Source organism: Centruroides sculpturatus, unplaced genomic scaffold (assembly GCF_000671375.1).
Source record: "Centruroides sculpturatus isolate CEXI.00-Female unplaced genomic scaffold, Cexi_2.0 scaffold358, whole genome shotgun sequence".
In the NCBI taxonomy this organism is placed as follows: Eukaryota; Metazoa; Arthropoda; class Arachnida; order Scorpiones; family Buthidae; genus Centruroides; species Centruroides sculpturatus.
In genome coordinates, this window is record NW_019384588.1 from 346,157 (window position 1) to 366,654 (window position 20,498).

General features: G+C 28.3%; 1 protein-coding gene across 2 annotated transcripts in view; it reads left to right on the top strand.

The window, feature by feature from the left end:
* The window catches only part of LOC111624686 (phosphorylated CTD-interacting factor 1-like), a 76,025-nt gene that overhangs the window by 29,402 nt on the left and 26,125 nt on the right, over positions 1-20,498 (top strand). For both annotated transcript variants that reach the window (XM_023367595.1, XM_023367594.1), the window contains exons 2-12: positions 2,885-3,045; positions 3,121-3,401; positions 7,610-7,800; positions 10,959-11,113; positions 11,210-11,441; positions 15,238-15,337; positions 15,423-15,585; positions 15,678-15,853; positions 18,919-19,005; positions 19,084-19,268; positions 19,350-19,443. In XM_023367595.1, coding sequence (XP_023223363.1) covers positions 2,895-3,045; positions 3,121-3,401; positions 7,610-7,800; positions 10,959-11,113; positions 11,210-11,441; positions 15,238-15,337; positions 15,423-15,585; positions 15,678-15,853; positions 18,919-19,005; positions 19,084-19,268; positions 19,350-19,443 — 1,815 coding nt within the window. In that variant the 5' untranslated portion in view covers positions 2,885-2,894. The remainder of the gene's footprint in view (positions 1-2,884; positions 3,046-3,120; positions 3,402-7,609; positions 7,801-10,958; positions 11,114-11,209; positions 11,442-15,237; positions 15,338-15,422; positions 15,586-15,677; positions 15,854-18,918; positions 19,006-19,083; positions 19,269-19,349; positions 19,444-20,498) is intronic.

Sequence of the window (20,498 nt, forward strand, 5' to 3'; positions counted from 1 at the left end):
TATGCAGTTTCCAGCAAACTTTAATTAATTTTTTTCTATTTGTGAAAATTTCTACGTTATTTAAAGGTAATTTTTATTATAGGCCTATAGACCTTACACAGCATTATTAATATGATTTTGGAGGTTACAGAACTTTAAAATTACTTTAAAAAATGGAAAATAATTATATCATTTGATTTAAAGATATTTTGTATACCTTAAAAATAATTAATTCTATCCCGGGACAAGCAAAAGACCAGGAAATGAGAAACCCTAGTATGCATGTAATGCTGAACTCAGTGTCTTTATTTTATTATTAAACACTCTTGATATTTTTTATTTTTATTTATTATTATTAAATTTTTTTTTGTTTTTTGTGTTATTCTTACTCTTCTCTTATGCTTATCAAATCAAACTATGAAAAATGGTTTTTCATAGTTTGATTTGATAGTTCATGATAAGCATACAACAAGCTGATATGACTGTATACAACAGTCAAGAATATATGAACATGATTCTTGAGTTGGATATATGTGGTGGCAATACCTCTTTTGCAGCTAATAATTACAAAGACTGATATTCTAATCACTGACATCCTGATAGGAGAACTATTCAGAGCAGAACACAGTTCTTTTGAACCACTTGTCAGTATGGGGATTATGTCTGATGAGTTAACTTGAATTTTAGTAATTTGACTTATTTTAATTAACTTGAATATTAATGGAGATAATCTACATGAAATCCATTGAGTTGAATCTTGAATCAGTGTATTCAATTGAAAGCAGGGTTTTAATTAAAAAAAACTCTTTTCTGTATAATTTTCAAAAGAATAGTTTGTTGGCACAAATATATTACTGTGTTCTCCAAATGTCTCGGAACCAGTTCACATAACATACTCAATGTAGGGCTACCATAGGCATATGTAGACCTTGTCAAACTCAAAAATGGATATGTTAACAAATGTGTGTTCTAGGATGTTGGAATCATGTTTGTGTTCTGAATTAACATTGTGTGGCAGAAAATCTCTGAGTTGACTGAAACATGGTGGAAGTTTAATGGATGGATAAAGAGTGTGGAAGTCTGTAACAGTTGTATACTCTTCCTCGCATAATGATATATTATGTAATTCCAACAGCTGTATGGAATTGCTTATAGTGAATGGATGTGGTGTCAAGTTACAGTTGATGAAAGTTGTTTCTATAATACTGGGATCAATTGCATGTCAGTTTGTGTGTCTTGGCAAAAGGCATAAATTTATATGCATAAAAATGTAAAAATAATTTATATTTGAAGCATGCAACCTTTTTCTCTAAATACATTTTATTGAAGAAATGAGTTCAAAATGCAATGTTTTCTGCTGCAAAAAATATTGTGATAATGGCAGTATAAGTGATTGTATTTCTAAGTCAAATTTATGTGCAGGCCTTATGGCATTGCATGCTTCACTTGCATGTTATGTTTATTTTCTAATATCCAGTTTTTATCTAACTAGCTTTTGTTTTAATTTAAATTAGTTTTTCAGTCCTTGGTAAGATACTTTTTTATAGCAAGTATTGAATGTTTAATAGGAAGGTTTGTAATTTTTTATATTAATGGCACATAATTTGTACTTTCAAACAAAACTTTTTCAGGATATATTAAATTTTATAAACATGTTTTTAAAAAATAAAAAAATTTTATTTCTTTATTACAATATCATTGGACAATACAGTACATTTATTGGCTTAAATTGTAATTGTCAATTTAGTATATATTCAACATAATCTTGTTTTATGCAAAAACTATGACATTTTTTTATGCAAAGAAAAGAAATTATTGAGAAGAAAATATGCAAAGTTTTAGGGGGGAAAAATATTCCTTTTTTAAATAAAACTGTTTCTCTCTCTCTCTCTCTCTCTCTCTCTCTCTCTCTAACAATTTATCTACTATACTTTATGAATGCTGATTTATTGTATTTTAAAACTTTATTTAGTAATCTTAAAGTATGTAATAAAAAATAAACAGTTAACTGTAACTTTTTACTTTCCCAGCTGTTATATAACAGCTGGAAAAGTATGCATAATACTTTAGATGTATATTACATAAGAATATATAACAGGGAAAGTATGGGAATTGGTCAAAAAATGACCACTCAATGTTTTTACATTTTTGAACTCAGGACCTTGAAATGTTGAGAAATGCAACAAAAAAATTAGAATTTTTTTGTATGTGTGATGGCATGATTTTGTTCACCCACTTTGAAGCTTAATAAATCTTGTCTTTTATTGAAAACTTCTGAAATTTTGCATTGTGTGTGTGTGTGTGTGTTTATGCATTAACAGATTGGTGCTATTAAATTTTGGTAGTCAAATGTCAAGGGGTGGGGAGATAGAGGGGATTGTGTGTCATATCTCAAGTTAATGAAGATTTTACTTATTATTAGCATATATAATTTTTTATGATATTGATCTCTATTCACATAATTAAGCTTTTTGCCATTTTATAATAATTAATAATATGAAAAGTTTTTAAAGAAAATCTTATAACTGATGGCAGTTCTCACGATTTTTAACTCTTGCCAGGAAAGTTACACAACTTGTTGCTGGATTTTTTTCAAGATGCATTAAGAGGCATACTGCAACTTTTTATTGATTGCTCTATATAAAAATTTTGAAGTTAAAATCTAAATATATAGATGCATTAATATTATAAAACTCATAATAAATTTATGAATTTTTATTCACAAAATTCCACAAGTTAACAAATTAATGTTTACTGTATCAAAAATTATTTTGCAGTAGTGACTTAAATTATTATACATACATAACATGCATCTACAATTAAAGTAACCCATAAATTTGGAAATATTATTTTAAACTAATTATTTTCATTTAGGTTTCTAAGTTTTTATATTTATATTTTATAGATTTATCAATATGTCAGGAGGAACAATTGGTAGACATCGTTCTCTGGATGATGAACGCCTTCGAAATCACAATTCTACAGGAAGTGGAACTGAAAGTTCTGCAACTCATTTTGAAATATCCAATTGGGATGATACAGCTAATTCCAATATTTCAAAATCAAGTAAATTTTATTTATTATTTATTTGAAATAATAATTGATTTTTTTTTTTTTAAATATATTTTTATATTTTTACAGTTGCGGCTCCAGTTCGAAGACAGTCATCTATGCCTCTTATTCTGAATTCACCTTCACCTTCAGGTTCTCAACAAGTACCATCACCACAAACTCCTTCTGGTGCACCATTTATGTCACCTCCACAGTTTGGATCTGTAGATCCTGTTCATGACTTACCACATGAATTACTGCAAGCTGGATGGAGAAAGTTTTGGAGTAAAAGAGAAAGTAGACCATATTTTTTCAATAAAATTACCAATGAATCATTATGGGAAATGCCTCAGATTGGAGGTGCTGCACATGTATGTATTTTAAAAAATATTAAATAATCTAATATCAAAAAGCATTAAAGTAAAATATTTTACTTTTTTGTTATAATAAGAATTAATTAAATCAAACATAACTTAAGTGATTAATGCATTTCCATTTTTCTTAAATAACTTGAATTGCTTGTATTATAAAGTTGATGTCTTCCTGCAATTGATATCAGTGCAACCCAAATATATTTGCTTGACTAAGATATAATGAACAAGATAAATGCTCAAGAATAGGAACTTATTGTATAAAAATTATTCATAAGTTTGCTTTGGATATGTTTTAACAGCACTTGTTCTGTGAAAGTATATTGGATAGTATCTAGACAAGTTATCAAAGCTTTTCTATACAGAACTTGTCCGTTATCTTAATATTGTTTAGAGAAAGTGCCAGGCAAAAAGTAAGAAGGACAAACATTAAAATGAAAACCATATTAAAAGTTTGGTTATTTTAGTCTACCATTCTTATGTTTATTGTGAAATGTCAAGGATATGAAATTAGGGGATGAGTGGAGTATGAAAGTTTTATATTTTTCACAAAATCTTAGAGAACAAGTATGAAAAATCTGATGCAGTTTGGTCATAAGGTTTAGAAGTGCAGAGAGAATAGATATATGCAAACAATCTATATTAGCTGTAACTGTATTAGAAAAAACAAAAAGAAGGGATCAATAAAAGGTCAAGTAATTCTTAAAGGGGTCAACAGTCAAAAAACTTGTGGAGATTCCATGTTTAGTCCATCAGATTAGGCAGTTCTGATATAATATAGCATTCAGAACAGTTCCAACAATTCCAGTTCCAGAAACTGAACTGGATTGCCCACCTCTACTAAGTTAGAGCAGAAGCAGGGTGTGTTTACATACATCAGTACAGTGGTACCTTTACATATAAGTTTTTCAAGATATGCACTGTTTCATGGTTGATTTTTTTTTCTTTGAGTTGAAAGCTAAAATTTGGGTTCTGAGCCAGCTTCAGATACCCCACTGCTAGTTTGGTGCAGAAAATGCCATAGCAAATCATAGATTAAGAAAAAGAAAATGGAAAACTGTCATAATTTCATCATTTTTGTTACTCTTTCAGTGTCTGACAGGATAGCTTATAGAAAAACAGGAGATCGAATGATGTAGGCATTAGTTCACTTCCATGTTGTGTGCAGCGCCACAGTCTCTCATTTCTCAAATTTTCCATTTTTTTCTTTCTTTATCTATGCAGTGAATACCGCAACATCTGCAAAACCAGTTTATTTCAGTACAATCTATTGTGTTTTAATACAATATTCATTATTTATAAGTACATTTTTCTTATTTAAAATTCTTATCGTCAAAAGAATTGTGGTGTTTTGGGTCCAGAACGGATTAATGGCATTTTAATTCATTTCAATGAGAAAAATTGATTTTACATATGAGTAATTTGAGTTAAGAGTTCCATCACGGAATGAATTAAACTCATAAGTCAAGGTACCATTGTATACTAGTAGACATGTGGTGTAATTGTGTTGCTAATATGCATATATGTCTGTATTAAATTATTTTTATGTTGCACTGTGAGCATTGTATTTGTTTTGTTATACAGTAAAACCTTGTTTAACGTTAATTCAATATAATGCCATCAACTCGAAGTCTTTAAAAAAAGCTAAAAAATTAGTTTGATTTAAATTATCGCGGGATTTTATTGATTCATACATAAAACGATTATTTACGAACACGAGCCAATCAGAAAAGGGTGGCAAAAAGGTGTACTTTCTTTAAATCTATGTTTGTTTGGTGCGGTTTCGAAAAAAATATAACATCATGTATGCCATAGGCAATATTGGCTTCACTTGGCAAGAATTAACTGATAAATGCACAAATGAAGCATGGAAAAGTTATGGCTGAAGGTATCGAAGAATTCTCAATGAGAAGAGCCTATTGCTGTGTCATTAGGTTGATCAAACTCAGCCTAATCGATACAGCAGGACTAGGAGGTGTAGACGAACAGGATATTGAGGAGTTACCGCAGGTTTCTGGTCAATGACAACCTTCAAGAACTGGCAGAACAAGGAATCCGTGTAGAACTGGAAAACGATGATTCTGAAAATAAAGAACCTAAAAAATTTCTCTACAGATTTCTTTAGTAAAAATTTGGTAACAATAACTGAAATCATTGATCAAATTTCATAGTGAATGATCTAGATTTTGAAAGAAGTGCAAAAGCAAAGTGAGGCATTTTGGATGCAATTTTATACTACTGACATTTGCTTAAGGAAAGAAAAAAGCGACAAATGAAACTTCATGACTTTATTGCAAAAAAACAAGAATTTCAGAAAAGTCACAACCTTCGTCACAAAAAATGAACTATTAATATAGAAAAAGTGAACTAATTAATATATTATTATACATTTCTGTGTGCTTATGTTTATGTGTTATTTAACATGTATTATTATACAAATTAATATAAAAATTAAAGTAAAATCTGTTTATTTTTGATCGCGTGTTCCCCTTTACCTATTTACTCTATGTTAAAATGACCTCGTTTAACGCTGTTTCGTTTAGTGTTTTGTCGTCTAGGAACGCATCCCCGCATTAAACGGAGTCTTACTGTATTTTACTCTTAAAACAATAGAAAGTATACTTAATAATGTTTTGGTCGTAATATCATGAAGCCAGTACATTTTCCTTAGTTGAANTTAAAATTAAAGTAAAATTTTTTTATTTTCGGTTGCATGTTCCCCTATCCCTATTTACATGTTAAAATGACCTTGTTTAGTGCTGTTTCGTTTAGTGTTTTGTCATTTAGGAACGCATCCCCTGTGTTAAGTGGGGTCTTACTGTAGTTATATAGGGATATTTAGGAATCAGTGTGTGTTACTAAAACAAAGAATTATTTTAAATTAATAGTGTTGATTGGCTATATAGGAGACTGATATGTAGGGAAAAATTTATGTAACTTAAAAATTTTGTTCACAAGATATAACCTATCTATGTAACAGACTGAAGAGGGGTGAAAGCCCAAAATGTGTATCTACATGGATTAAAAGTTGATGATGAAATTATTTGCGAAGTGTCAATAAATTCACCAAGTTGTGACATTGAACCAAACAAAACAAGAAGACAAGAAGACACGGTTTCGACAAATAAGTAAAAGTTTTAGTTCTTAATTTTTTAAACTAAATCTTAAAAATTAAAATAGAACCACACTAACAGAATTGGATGCACTGCCATTATAAAGATTGAAGAAAAGCAACTTAAGAATGCAGTTTGGTCATAAGGTTTAGAAGTGCAGAGAGAATAGATATATGCAAACAATCTATATTAGCTGTAACTGTATTAGAAAAAACAAAAAGAAGNCAACTTGAGTTGATAGACATCCAGTGCAGTGATGAATTGAAATCACAGTTCAAAAATTCTAATCTCCTCACATTCTACAAAGAACTGCTAGATACATCATTTCCAAAACTGAAAGACAATGCTTGATTTTGTGCAAGCATGTTTGGCAGTACCTATGTATGTGAACAAGCATACATAGTTACTGCCAAACAAGCTTGCAAGTTTTCACTTATGAATTTAAACAAGTGCAAAACACGGAACAGGTTAACCAAAGAGAATTTGAAAAATCTACTGGTTGTTTCAACATCTGCCATTACACCAGACATAAAGATTGCCGCCAGCATCCAATCTCAGCCATCGCATTAATTGCTTGGAGGTCTGGCCCCCAGTCAGTAAACTTAATTCTAATTTGGCCCTTCTTCACAAAAGGTTGTGCATCCCTGCCTTAAGTCTTGTTTAATTAATTTAATGTGTGACTGTACTGCCAATTGCACTATCCAAACACCCACATTTAGAATTAATTTAGGTAGCATAACTAATGGTTTTTGTATTTTAAATTACTAATCAGTTCAATCATTTGTCCTTTTACTATGCACAATTCTTCAAATGGAATTTGAATTATAATTAGATATTACATAATAACCAATTGGTAATCTAAATTTTGTCATTGTTATCCAGTTTAATATTAGCATGACAAAACTCACCTGAAATATAAAAATTGTTGACTGGCCAATTGTTATTTGAGACCTTATGGCTGTGCTTAATTTACAAGTGAAATATCATGCTATCATAAAAATTTGTTTAGATCATTTCAAATAATTTATTCATTTACTTAATTTTTTACTTTATGAAATTTCCATTGGAAGTAATCAAAAATATATTAATTTACAGTTTGATCCCATTACTGATCCACTTGGAATTCAATCATCTCCTGATCCTCAAGTTTCCTCTCCTGTACCATCACCTATATCTTCTTCAGTATTACAGCCAACTCCTGTTCCTCAGCCAGGTCCTAAATTTGGGGAGAAGAGAAGGTGCTCTGAAGAAGGAATATTGCCAAATCCTAAACGTTTCTTATTAAGGTAAATGACACTTGTTATGTATGAATTTATGTGCTTCTATTTTTTATGAAGAAAATTAGGTTTATATGAGCTCAAAAAAAATTGTCACAAAAATTTTATGTAAAATATACAGAAAATAGTTGAGAAAATAATTTTTAAGAAACAAATGCTATCAGATTTCTTTTGATGCATTCAACATTTCACATTTTTTAACTGTTAAATATTGAATGTTGAAAATGTTGATTAGTTTTGTTTTACTAAATTGAAAAGTTTTATTTAAAATACTCACTTATCATTCATTGAATATTACAATCCATATGATAAGACATTTTGAAATTTGTTGACGGAATTTCTGAAACCGAAGAATTTTTGTTATTTTTAATAATTAAATGAAATTCGAAGATTAACCATAAGTAAACTGAAAATATGATGTGAGATAATTATTTAGTGTTTTAAATGTACTTAAAATTCATTTTTATTAATGTCAGTCAAATAGATGAAAAAGAAAAAAAATTGTTGAATTTTTTATTACATTACACATTTAGACTTAAATATAATCTCTCTCATCTTTAGGAAATCGTATCAAAATTGACACTCCAGTTTTTTTATTTTTTTTATTATTTTTTTTTAATCTCTGCAGTTTGAGCTCTTCTAAATCAAAAAATGTCAAAAGACAGCAAAAAATGTTCTCTGTGTGTTGGCATCTACTTCATTTAATTAATATATCTGAAGTGGTAAAGATTAAGAAACAAAATTTGACATGATAACTTGTACATAAGGGACATTGATGCTATCAAATTTTGATAGTTAATGGTTGAGGGGTGGGGAGATAGGGATAGTCATGTCATATCTCAAGTGGGCATTAGACTTAATGAAAATTTTACACATTATTTAGCATTCACAGTTTCTTAAACTCATCTCTACCCTCAAAATTAAGCCTTTTGCCTTTTTATAATAATTAATAGCATGAGATTTTATTAAAAAATAAATTATATAACAGGCAGTTCCATACACAATTTTATTTTGAATAATTACTAATCTAAATAAATATAAATAAATAAAAAATGCATATCTAGTAGATGTAGATTTTTGTCCTAAAATATTTTTCTACAAAGGGGATGAAGCATGGAGCAACATAACTTTTAGCAATTAATCAGTCAAAAGAACATGTTGCAAACTTTTTTAGTAAAGCTAGGAAAGTCATTCAACTTGTTTGTGGATTTCTTTTTATTTTTTTAATAACTTCTGTTAATCACTTTCAGCATAAAACTTGAACTTCAAGTTTTTTTATTTTTATTTCTTTAACAGTTTTTCGGGGGGTCTTAGACAGGTGCAGAATATGTCCAATTAGTATTTGAAATGGGATTGGTAAATTTGCAGTATAAAAACAATACAGCAATAATAGCCATAAATAATGAAGTAACATCTTGGCTAAGCCTATAAATGGGGGAGAATTCATCAAAATGCAGAAATTGATCTTGTGTTTTAAAAGTGAAATTGAATGCTGTTTTCTTTGTTTCTAATGAGTTCAGTCATTTGTTACTTTGTTGCCTATTTACAAGGTTATGTGCTTTGAGTAAGGATGAATCAGTCTATGTTAAAGAACCATGGTTTCAGTTCTTACGAAAAACTGAAACTATAACAGAACTTTAAAGAGAACCTGAAAAGAAAATTCATTTTTATTTCAAAACTTTTTGACACTAATGGTTGAAATTTTTGCCTACTTGAAGTAAAATGAGATATTTGCTTATTTTTCACATAGAAAATTTGCAAATTAATAAACTGCATTTAAAAACGTTTTTCAAATTATCTTGATTAAATAGCTAAAAAGAAGTTTTATAAACATTATTTTCCTTTCTCTTTCATATTTTTTCATATTTAATAAATCTATGAAAGTAAACCACATGTACCTCAGAAACGTTTAACTGATGCAAATTAAAATTTAACAATACAAACGTTTTCAGACCCCTCCTGGGTCCTTCTTTGGGTAAAGAATTGCTTGAAACAATATTAAATACAAAAAAACAGTTGTTTGGAACAATTTTTAAATAGGAAAGATAGAATGGAATCATGTGCTCAATAGTTCTGAATGTAAAAGTTTCTATGTAATATCGAATGTTATTTAAAATATTTTCACATTTTATCCACATAACGTTCGAAGAACCTTGATGCTAAGCAAAAAATATATCACATAAGCACTGATTTAACCCCTTTACTCTCCTTCCTTTAGGTTTATGATTCACTTAATCTTAATCTTTAGTAAACTTCGATATGCAATTGTTCATTATTATTTCTATGAAAGTATTAATGTATATAAATAAAATAAATATTAATGTCAACATATATTTTAAAATTGTTATAAAAATATGGTGCAAATAATAATAATAATAATAATAAGCCAAATGATCATCGTAATTAATTGGACTATTAATTATAGCATATTAATAGCCTGGTTAATTATGGCAATTATTTGGCTTAGTATCAATACTTTGGGCTTTGGGAAGATGTTATATATATAAACTAGTACTTAATGCAATTGATAAAAATTGCCAGGAAAATAAGTTTAAACATACAAATTTAAGGACTATTCTTAAAAGAAAAATACAATACATAAAAGTGACTTCTAACTTTGTCCTGTTGCACACACATGAGGAAATTAACAGTTCCACAGTAGCATTGACCTTTTCTAAGAGGCTACTTGTCCACCTCAATATGTAAAACTTTTAAAAACATCCCTCTGACAATGGCACAATTAAAAAATAATAAATATTCTTGATAATTAACTGTGCCAGTGCCAGGGGAATGTTTTTAAAAGTTTTACATATTGAGGTGGACAAGTATCCTCTAAGAAAATGGTTGACTCTGCTGTGGAACTGTTAATTTCCTCATGTGCATGCAAAAGGACAATGCTAGAAGACATTTTTATGTATTGTCTTTTATTTTAAGAATTTTTTGTAAATTTGTATGCTTAGTACTTAATGCTTTTGTGTTACTATGACTCAACTTTAGGAATGTTGAATAGAATATTGTGCTATGGAGACATTTGTACAATTTTATATTATTTATAGAATTAAATGTTACTAGTAATTCTATTTCTTTTAAACTTATTTTTTGAAGAAAGCATTGAAAGTTTAATAATAGGATAAAATAAAAATAATATTTTGAAATTTATATTTCAGTGGACCATGGGATTTAGAAGTTCCCACAAATGTAATCATCTGGGAGCGTACTCCCTCGTTAATGCCGCCTCCTCATCCCGACGTTGAACAGTATCGAGCTAATCTTGTCACCAAGTTAAGATTAAGTTATCAAGAAATGTGCCATTCTAGAGAAGGTAAAAAAATAATATAATTAACAAAAAGTTCAAATAATATAATTAAGAGAAATTCCTTTGAAGCAAGTAGTATTAATAATTTGACATATTTTTAAGGAATTGATGCTCCTAAAGAATCTTTTAATCGTTGGTTGATGGAACGCAAAGTTTGTGATAAAGGAAATGATCCTCTACTGCCAAATAATTGTACTACAGCAGTTTCACAATCAATGTTTAGAGAAATAATGAATGACATACCTATTAAATTAGTGCGACCAAAATTTTCTGGAGATGCTAGGAAACAGTTATCTAAATATGCTGAGGCTGCAAAAAAAATGATTGAATCCCGGTATGTGTTTTTATATTTTATCCAATAAAATATTTTCCAATAGATGATTAAAGTTTTAAATTGTATGAATGAAATAACTCATCTATTTGTTATTGGCAGTTGGATATCTGATAAAGTAACACTTGAAACAAATAGAAACCATTTGATACTTTACTTTTTTTTCAGATACTAAAAGCTAATGTTTGATTTTAAAAAGTTAAATAAATCTTATTTATATATTTCTAAGAAATTTTAAATTTGAAAATTAGAATTTTTTTTCAAATTTTCAAACTTGAATATATCATGTTTCAAAAATTTTGCATACCTGAAAATGCCTCCTGATATTTGACAAATATTTTTATGTGAAAATACTTTGATATGTTTACATATAAAGATGGTTTTAGTTTTACTTACATTTAATAATTTTGTAATTTATATTAATAAAATATTCAATAACAAACATTTTATTTTTTAAGTGAAACAATGTAAATGATCTTGAATTCCAGTCTTGCTATAATTCACTTATAGGAACACAAAAGTACTGTTCTTTTTTTTTTTTGTATTATTTTTAAAAACAATTTTGTTAATCATGTAATATAGTAACAGAAAAATCAGGAATTTATTTCATAAAAATCATACATTATTTGCATAAAGACGACATAAACTCTGGATTATCTTCATTTGCAGCTTTAGAACACTTACATAAAAAAATTTAATTGTTTTTGAGTATTCTTTTTATCCTTTTCACAGTCCAGCTCAGAAGTAACAGCAAATTGACTTGAAGATATAAGATAAAACAACAATTATTGATTATTAAAAAGTTACACAAAGTTAAAAATGATCAAAATGCCGACCTTTTATTTTAGGATTCGGCACTTTCACAATAAAACAATGATACAAATTTTCCACAATATGTACTGTATTGTAGCCATAGCGTTTTAACTGCTTCAAACCCTCTGGTAGTCCTTTTGGGTAATCACAAAAATTTTTGCATAAAATCATTCATTATTTGCATAAAGATGACATAATCCTAGAAATTTATTATTAATTTTTGCAAATGTGTAAACTGTAAAAATCCAAGTTAATCTGAAAATACAATGGATTTTTTAAAATAAAAGAAACAATGATTTAGGATGCATTATTTAAGAAGCTATCACAAAAAAAATAATCCTTTTATAAGAATTAATTAATTTTTATCTAAATATCAGGTATCTAGTGTTCAACATTTTTATAAGTTTAGTGAATTTTTCAATAGTTTGTCATAGTTTAAATTTTTCTGATTACATAAAGATCACTTAACTTTAAATTGAATTCAGTTTTACTAGTTAAATTTATTAAAAAATGAATTTAAGATTATTAGATTCATTAATAGGATAATTTTTACAATAAAAAAAATAAACAAAAAAATTTAAGTCATCAACAGAGTTATAGTTTTTAAATAACAGAATTTATTAAAAATATATATAGTTCTGTTATTTATTTTAAATACAATAAAATTTTTTAAATTGTGAATGACTAATGTTTTTTAAATTAGTTAGATATAAAATCAAAGTTTTGACAAAATAATTTTTCACCACATTGTATTATATTTATAAATTTCTTATAATTAATTTGAAAATACATTATATTCAACATTTATCATAATTAATGCAATGAATAAAAATTTTACATTTTGTAAATTTTTGTATATTTGGATATTACAAGTTGTGTGTTTCTGAAACAGTTTATAATCATGAATTTTCAAATTTTTGTAATTTTCTATTGTTATCCACAAGTTTTCAGAGGTTTGTGTATTTTCCCATACTGTAACACCACTGTCACACTGACATTAAGATATTACAAGAACTATGGAACTGCAGAACTACAGAATTGAGAATATAATTGATTTTGAATTTACTAATAGAAATTCATTGATAATGCCTACTTTGTTAGTAATTGTAAGGGTTTTAATGCTTTAAATTATAAAGAGAGTCCAATTCACCACATCCAAAAAACCTTTTTAACTCCAGTGATATGTGTTTACACACCAGCGAATGTTTTTGACCCCATCTGGGTCTTCATCAGGCTACGGTTATATGGAATTCGAACGCATGCAGAATGGAACAACAAAACTAAATGAATGTGATTCAAACTTTAGAAAAAACCAAATTTAAGAATAAAATGGAACATTACCCATGTGCTGAAACGATGGTTAAGCACGTGCCACTTCACATTTGTGAAAAGTTGAAAACAGACAAAATATACACAATCCAAACTCATTTACTGGGATGGGGTTCCCTCATAACAAAACTTCCACATGCTAGATATCCCCACTGCATCCCTGGAGTTGATGCATGTGCTACGTAATCCTGCTTTATATATTTCAAGATGTTTTTGATTTGAGTAAATGAGTTTGGATTGTGTATATTTTGTCTGTTTTCAACTTTTCACAAATGTGAAGTGGCGCGTGCTTAACCGTCGTTTCGGCACATGGGTAATGTTCCATTTTATTCTTAAATTTGGTTTTTTCTAAAGTTTGAATCACATTCATTTAGTTTTGTTGTTCCATTCTGCATGCGTTCGAATTCCATATAACCGTAACCTGATGAAGACCCAGATGGGGTCAAAAACGTTCGCTGGTGTGTAAACACATATCACTGGAGTTAAAAAGGTTTTTTGGATGTGGTGAATTGTATTTCCTCTGGTGTTTATGAAGAGGTTCATTTCTTATATAAAGAGAGTGTTTTCAATTGTTTTTACACAAGTTTAAAAAATATTTTCCCACCATGCATGTAGTGTGCTTTTTTTCTTTGTTAGAAAAAATTTAAAGTAAAATTAAGAAAACCTGAATCCTGATATTTTTTTATTTTTATTTTATTTTGTTTCTAGAAAATAATTGGAAAATTTATTTGTGTAATTTTACTAAAATTCCACTGTTATTATCTATCAGGAAATATTTATATTGCTGTTTAATTCATAAAGTAGCCCAAAATATTCAAAGAATATCATAGAATTAAGTTTCTTCTACAATCTTGTATTTTCTAATTTATTTTCATCAATTAGTACTATAAAATTGTTGAATAGTGAGATGAGAGAATGCCACCTTTGGAGTATCCAGCTATATTTGAATATCTTATTAAAAGTAAAGCCTATGATTACCAAGAAATGCTTAATTATAGGAGTCTTGACTCTCATAAATATTTTGCGACTATTTATTAATTAATTAAAATTTCATCTGCTTTACCACTTGAAAAATAATTACGTCCTTAAGATAAATGTGGAGCCATCACAAATCTATCTGCAAGTAATCATTCTGTATGGATTTGTGTGTCTTATGATGGCAAAGTTATTTATCTAGCTGGATGTACATGCACGGCTGGTTACCTATTCTTTTCTTAAATTTTCATCACGTGGAAATGAATGCATTAGAATGGTTGAATACATGGACAATCTCAATGTATTGTGTTTTCGTGTACATCGTGTACAGCTTCAAACCACTTATAAAGAACACGCTGGCCATTATGGCAGCCAACCATCACATAATATCTATCTGAACTGCTTTTATAAGGCATGTCGCCAATAATGAACTAAAAATTGCACACCTACACTAACAACTAGCATTATCTTAATGGCTGCCAAGACATATGCTCTCGTGTGACAGAATTCAAAAACACGTTCCAGAAACTTCTGGATGTTCACATATTTTATATTTACAATTATTTTTTTCTATAGTATCTTGTAATTTTTCATAAATGTTAATATATAATTTTGTAGGATTAATAATTATAATAGTTGAGTAGATGTTTTCAATTAAAACCACTTTCTTTAAATGTTGCAGAAATGCTTCTCCTGAAAGTAGGAAAATTGTAAAATGGAATGTTGAGGATGCTTTTCAATGGTTAAGAAAAACCTTGAATGCTACTTATGATGATTATCTTGTTAGTGACTTTTAAATATTTATTTTTCTGTGTCAACTAATTTTATTTGTTCTTTTTATTTTAACTTTAAATTTTAAAATTAAAGGAGAGGCTAGCACACTTGAAAAAGCAATGCCAACCACACCTAATGGAAGCTGCAAAGGCTTCTGTTGAGGGAATTTGTTCAAAAATCTATTATATGTCCTGTGATTATGCGAAGAAAATACATAACAAACATTGGAGTATCTTAAATCAACACGGAATTGAAGGTTTGTATAATAATGATTTGTCATTATATTTATTATAGTAAATAATTGTTAAAAATTTTTATATATATATAATCAAAATATTTCTTATTTAGAAATTACAAGTTCTTTACAAGTGACAAATCCAAAAAAAGTGTTTTGCTATCCTGTTCAGTTTGCCATTTCTTCGCCACGATTACCTCACGTGGAATTACTCACCGACAAAGAAATTACTCATTTGCGTTATCGGGGTGATGTTGTTAGAATGAACACTTTATATTTTCAAAAATTGGTAAGTGTTCTTCCTATATTTAGTAATAAAATATTAAGATAAAAATTTTGGGTTTTTTTTCCTTTTCTTTTCTTTGATTCTAACAAGTTCTTCATTAAATTTTGATTATGTATATACTTACACTAATGTTTTAGTAAGTCATATGCTCAGTTTTGTAATTTTATTATGTCATAAAATCTACAATTGATACAATATCTATTTAATTTAGTGATTTAAAAAATTTTCTCCCATATTGAACCGGTAAACATTTTTTATTTATGGAAATGCAAATGTTTTAAAAAATATGTTATGTAGATTATTTTCAAATATTCTTAACGTATAGCTGATACGATACAATACAATACAATACAACAGTAAAAAATAGATTTATTATTTCCATTTTAATTGCCCATGAAATTTAAGAGTGTATTTTTAATTGAAAATATCTATATATATATAACCCATTCAACGGGTGTCTGTCCCATAACCGTTTGATAACGGACACTAGAGGCGCCCCTATCATGTGTCATATTTCAAACATTCAAATTAACAATTTTAATTCTTATTTAAATTAACAATATAAATTTTTATTATTATTTGGTCAATATAACAATATAAATAATTCAGTATATTTGTAATAGGAATTTATTATTTCAGGGGCTTATATCTCGCGAAGGGTTGTGAGTAGGGGTATGGTTCCTTTGACTTTATTGTTAGTACAGGGGTCTACGGTTTGGTGGGGTCACCACCTCTTCATGCAGAGGGTAAATCTTACCATTGGGACTTTAACAGAGCTGTAGAGCATATTGATAGGAACAAAAAAGTCAAAGGAACCATGCCTCATGGAAATTTGTAAAGAACGCCCACTAGGGGGCATCCCGAGCTACTAGTTGTATTCTAATTTAATGTTATGTAGTTGTGTTAAATAATTATATAAGATGAGTCAAAATAATAATAAATTTTAGAATTCAACAAGCAATATTTGAAATAGGAATTTAGATTATACAAATGTAAGAATTTGTTTCTGATAATTACTTGCTGGCAGTATGATAAATGGAGGAGTAAATTTTACCACTTTCCATTATTGTATCTAGCTGTATATATACTAGGTCCTTTTATTGTTGTATATGCTTTTAATGTATGCATGAAGGAGTGAGTGCATTTTTTTATATCTTGGAGTTTTATATAATAAATTCTGCAATGTCTGTTAAATAGAAATCATCCTACATCAGAAATTTCTCTGCAAAATGTTCTCAATAGTAATTAAATAATTTTATGAAATTTTAGTAATAACATAATAGTTTTGTGTTTATTTTTTAAAAATATCAATTTATTCTTATTAAGTCTACATTTATAACTATAGAAACATTTAAAATAAAATATTCTCCAAGAACATACATTACACTACTATAGTTTCTCACATATGACTTCTTTGAGTCTGTTTGCAACTGAAAAAAGCCAATTTACTTAGCAGTACAAAATATAGGCATAATGATATTGAAATTTAGAAGAATTACACAATGCATAAAAGTACAACATAATGTTCCTGTTTATTGTCCGTTACACAAATTGGTGGATTGGTTTGGTGTGTAATAATTTTATTAATTCAGGCGCATGTTGTGCATTTCATATTCTGTTGTTTTGGCACTTTTTTTATCTTATATCATATGTTTCTTTTTCACACACCACACTACAAAGTCTCTTGGCTGGATTACTATTACTTTCTTCATATTCTTCATTTTATTGTGTGTACAAATAAGATCATTTAATATTTGAAGGAACTTATCTCATTCATCTTCTTCCTTAAAGGATTCACTGCAAAACTTTTTAGCATCAAAAATCTAGAAAAGCAATAGAAATGTTTATAAATTGCATTTTATAATATATTGGGAATGTTATAAAATCAATTTTCAGTATCTTAATTTGATAAAAGATTATACTTGAGATAATAAACAACTTTAGTATTTATTCTTTGAATAATGAGTGATTAATAGATTTAATCAATTACTATTTAAGAAACATTCAAATAAATGATTACTCAAAATAGCACTGAAGTAATTCTTTGCATTATTATTTGAGCAATTGGTACTTGAGAGATTACTATAATAAAGACATTCAAACACTTTGTAATAGCTGAATTGTTTAATTTCTTATCACTATCTAAATAAAGCAGTAACATAAAAAACAAGATTATCAAAAAAATTTTATAGATAATAAAATTCCTAAAATATTAAAATTAGATTGATCTCGTATCTCAATAAGATCAATATTAAATTTATTTTGTCTCCTAATTGAATAAATTAGAAAGAAATTTTAACCTGTGATGGCATGCAGTTTCCATTAGTATGGCTGAATGCCAAATTCAATTTTCTGCTGATTTTTTACATGTACACTTCACATAATTGCTATTCCTTGAATTTGACAATTCTGAAAAATCCTGTGATGTCTCCTTCTCTGTATTGCCAAATTTAAGATCATATGTTTTTAATTTACAACATATTGCTTTGCTTACAGAACAATGTCCTTAACTCTTTATCCATAGGAAGCTTCACCAACTTTGCAGTAGCATGGACTAATGTGAAATGAGTTTGCTAGAAAATTATTTTTCTGTATTTTTTGTGAAAAAATTAAATTGTTGATGGTCATGGTGTTCTAGGTTATTTTATGGAGACAAGATTGTAGCGGCTTGAGTCTATGATATCATGACATCATGCATGGTTGACAAACATGCGTGACATCGTGACTCTCTTGCAGCAATCGTGAGATGTCTTCATCACTGACAACATTAAAAATGGCATCTGAGTGGAAAATCACTGTTTTATGCATGCAATTATGAGGGGGGGGAAATTGTTCATGAGAATGGGTGCAAGGTGGAAAATTTCTAGTTTTTTGAAGGCCTGTGATAAGCAGAAGTTTTTTTTACCAAAATTTTTACACATTCAGATGGATGGCATGTAGTGTGAGGATATCAATTGCTAAATAAGTTAATTTGATTAAAAACTTGTCATGGAAAAGCTAGTAAGTAAAAGTAACTAAAAATAACCAGTAATTAATTTCATCTATATCTTTTTCTCTTTTCACATTAGGAACAATTGTATAGATGGAATTGTACAGATGATCGCAAATTTGAAAATTTTCTTACTAGAGTATGGTGTATGCTGAAACGATATCAAGTAAGAAGCGTAAGAAATGTTTCAGAGTACATATATAAATATCATAACTTATTTTAAAACTTGTTAATTTTATTTCAGACGTTTTTTGGGTCGTCTCCCAATGAAGGACATGGAACGCAAGGTGCTTTACCTGTGTCTGTATTAGAAAGTTTAAACAAACATTTCGGTGTAACTTTTGAATGTTTTGCATCACCTTTAAACTCTTACTTCCGCCAGTACTGTTCTGCATTTCCAGATACGGATAGTTTTTTTGGATCCAGAGGGTAAATTGAAATAAATACAATATTAATTTAATGAAAGAATTTGATCCAATGTATTAATAAAATAAAATGTTTATTTTTTAGTCCAATTTTGAATTTTCATCCAATCAGTGGCTCTTTTGAAGCTAATCCTCCATATTCTGAAGAACTGATGGAAGCGACTGTTGATCATTTTGAAGTAAATAATTAACATTTAAATATTTTTACAACCTAAGTATTCATTTATTTAGTTCTTAAATCTATTTATATTTACATAAAAGAAAGAGAATAAACTAAAAAAATAATTATTAGACATAATGAAATTATCAATTAACCTATAATTTTTTATATTTGATTTTATTAAATATTTGTAAAAAAATCATTTTATAGTTCAGAGCATCTAAATCTGATTTATGATATTAATTTTACATAGAAAAAAATTTTTAGGCATACAAGTTGTTATCAACCATATAACATTTAAAAAAGCAGTGTTGAGAGTTCATTTTAATTGGTACACTGCCTGAGTAACACTGCACATCTAGTGAAATGACACAATAAAATAATAAATAGTAATGGAAAAGTGATGTGGAAATAGATTCCATTTCTGTAGTAGAGTCCAAAACATTTATTTATTAATTCAGTGCTTGTTTCTATATATAATAGCAACATTTTTGCTTTCCAGACACCAAACGTTGTCTGGAAAGCAAAAATAACATGTTAAGCTGTCACTTACAAGGAGAGGATTAGATGTTCGGATTTCCAATTCAGACAAAATCTGATGAATATGTAGTCTTATACAAAACAGCTCTTTCTCCCAATAATAGGACCTACTTCTCAAGCATTCACAAAAATGGGTCTCTGAATGGATCTTTCAGTTTAACTTAAGTGTTTGAAGGTTTTGTCATTGAGTAGGAATAGCCAAGTTGATAAAACACTAGGCATTGAAGCTAGACCAATGTTTTCCAAAGCAGTTTCTATGGATGCCTGGAGGTCCTTGAAAACACTGGGATTTATGGCAAGTTAAAATTAATTTGAGGATGTGTGGACAATACCAGGGAGTCCATGAATGGTTTAATAAAAAGTAAAATGATTGTGATCCATTTTCATTATTATGAAAGTTAAAAATAAATAGTAATAAATAAATTGGTAGTCATTTTTACATCCTGATTTAAATGCTTGTTCTGTGATTAAAGCTGGAAAAAGTATGAATGGTCTGGTTTTTTTTTTTTTTTTTTTTTTTTTTTTTTTTTTTTC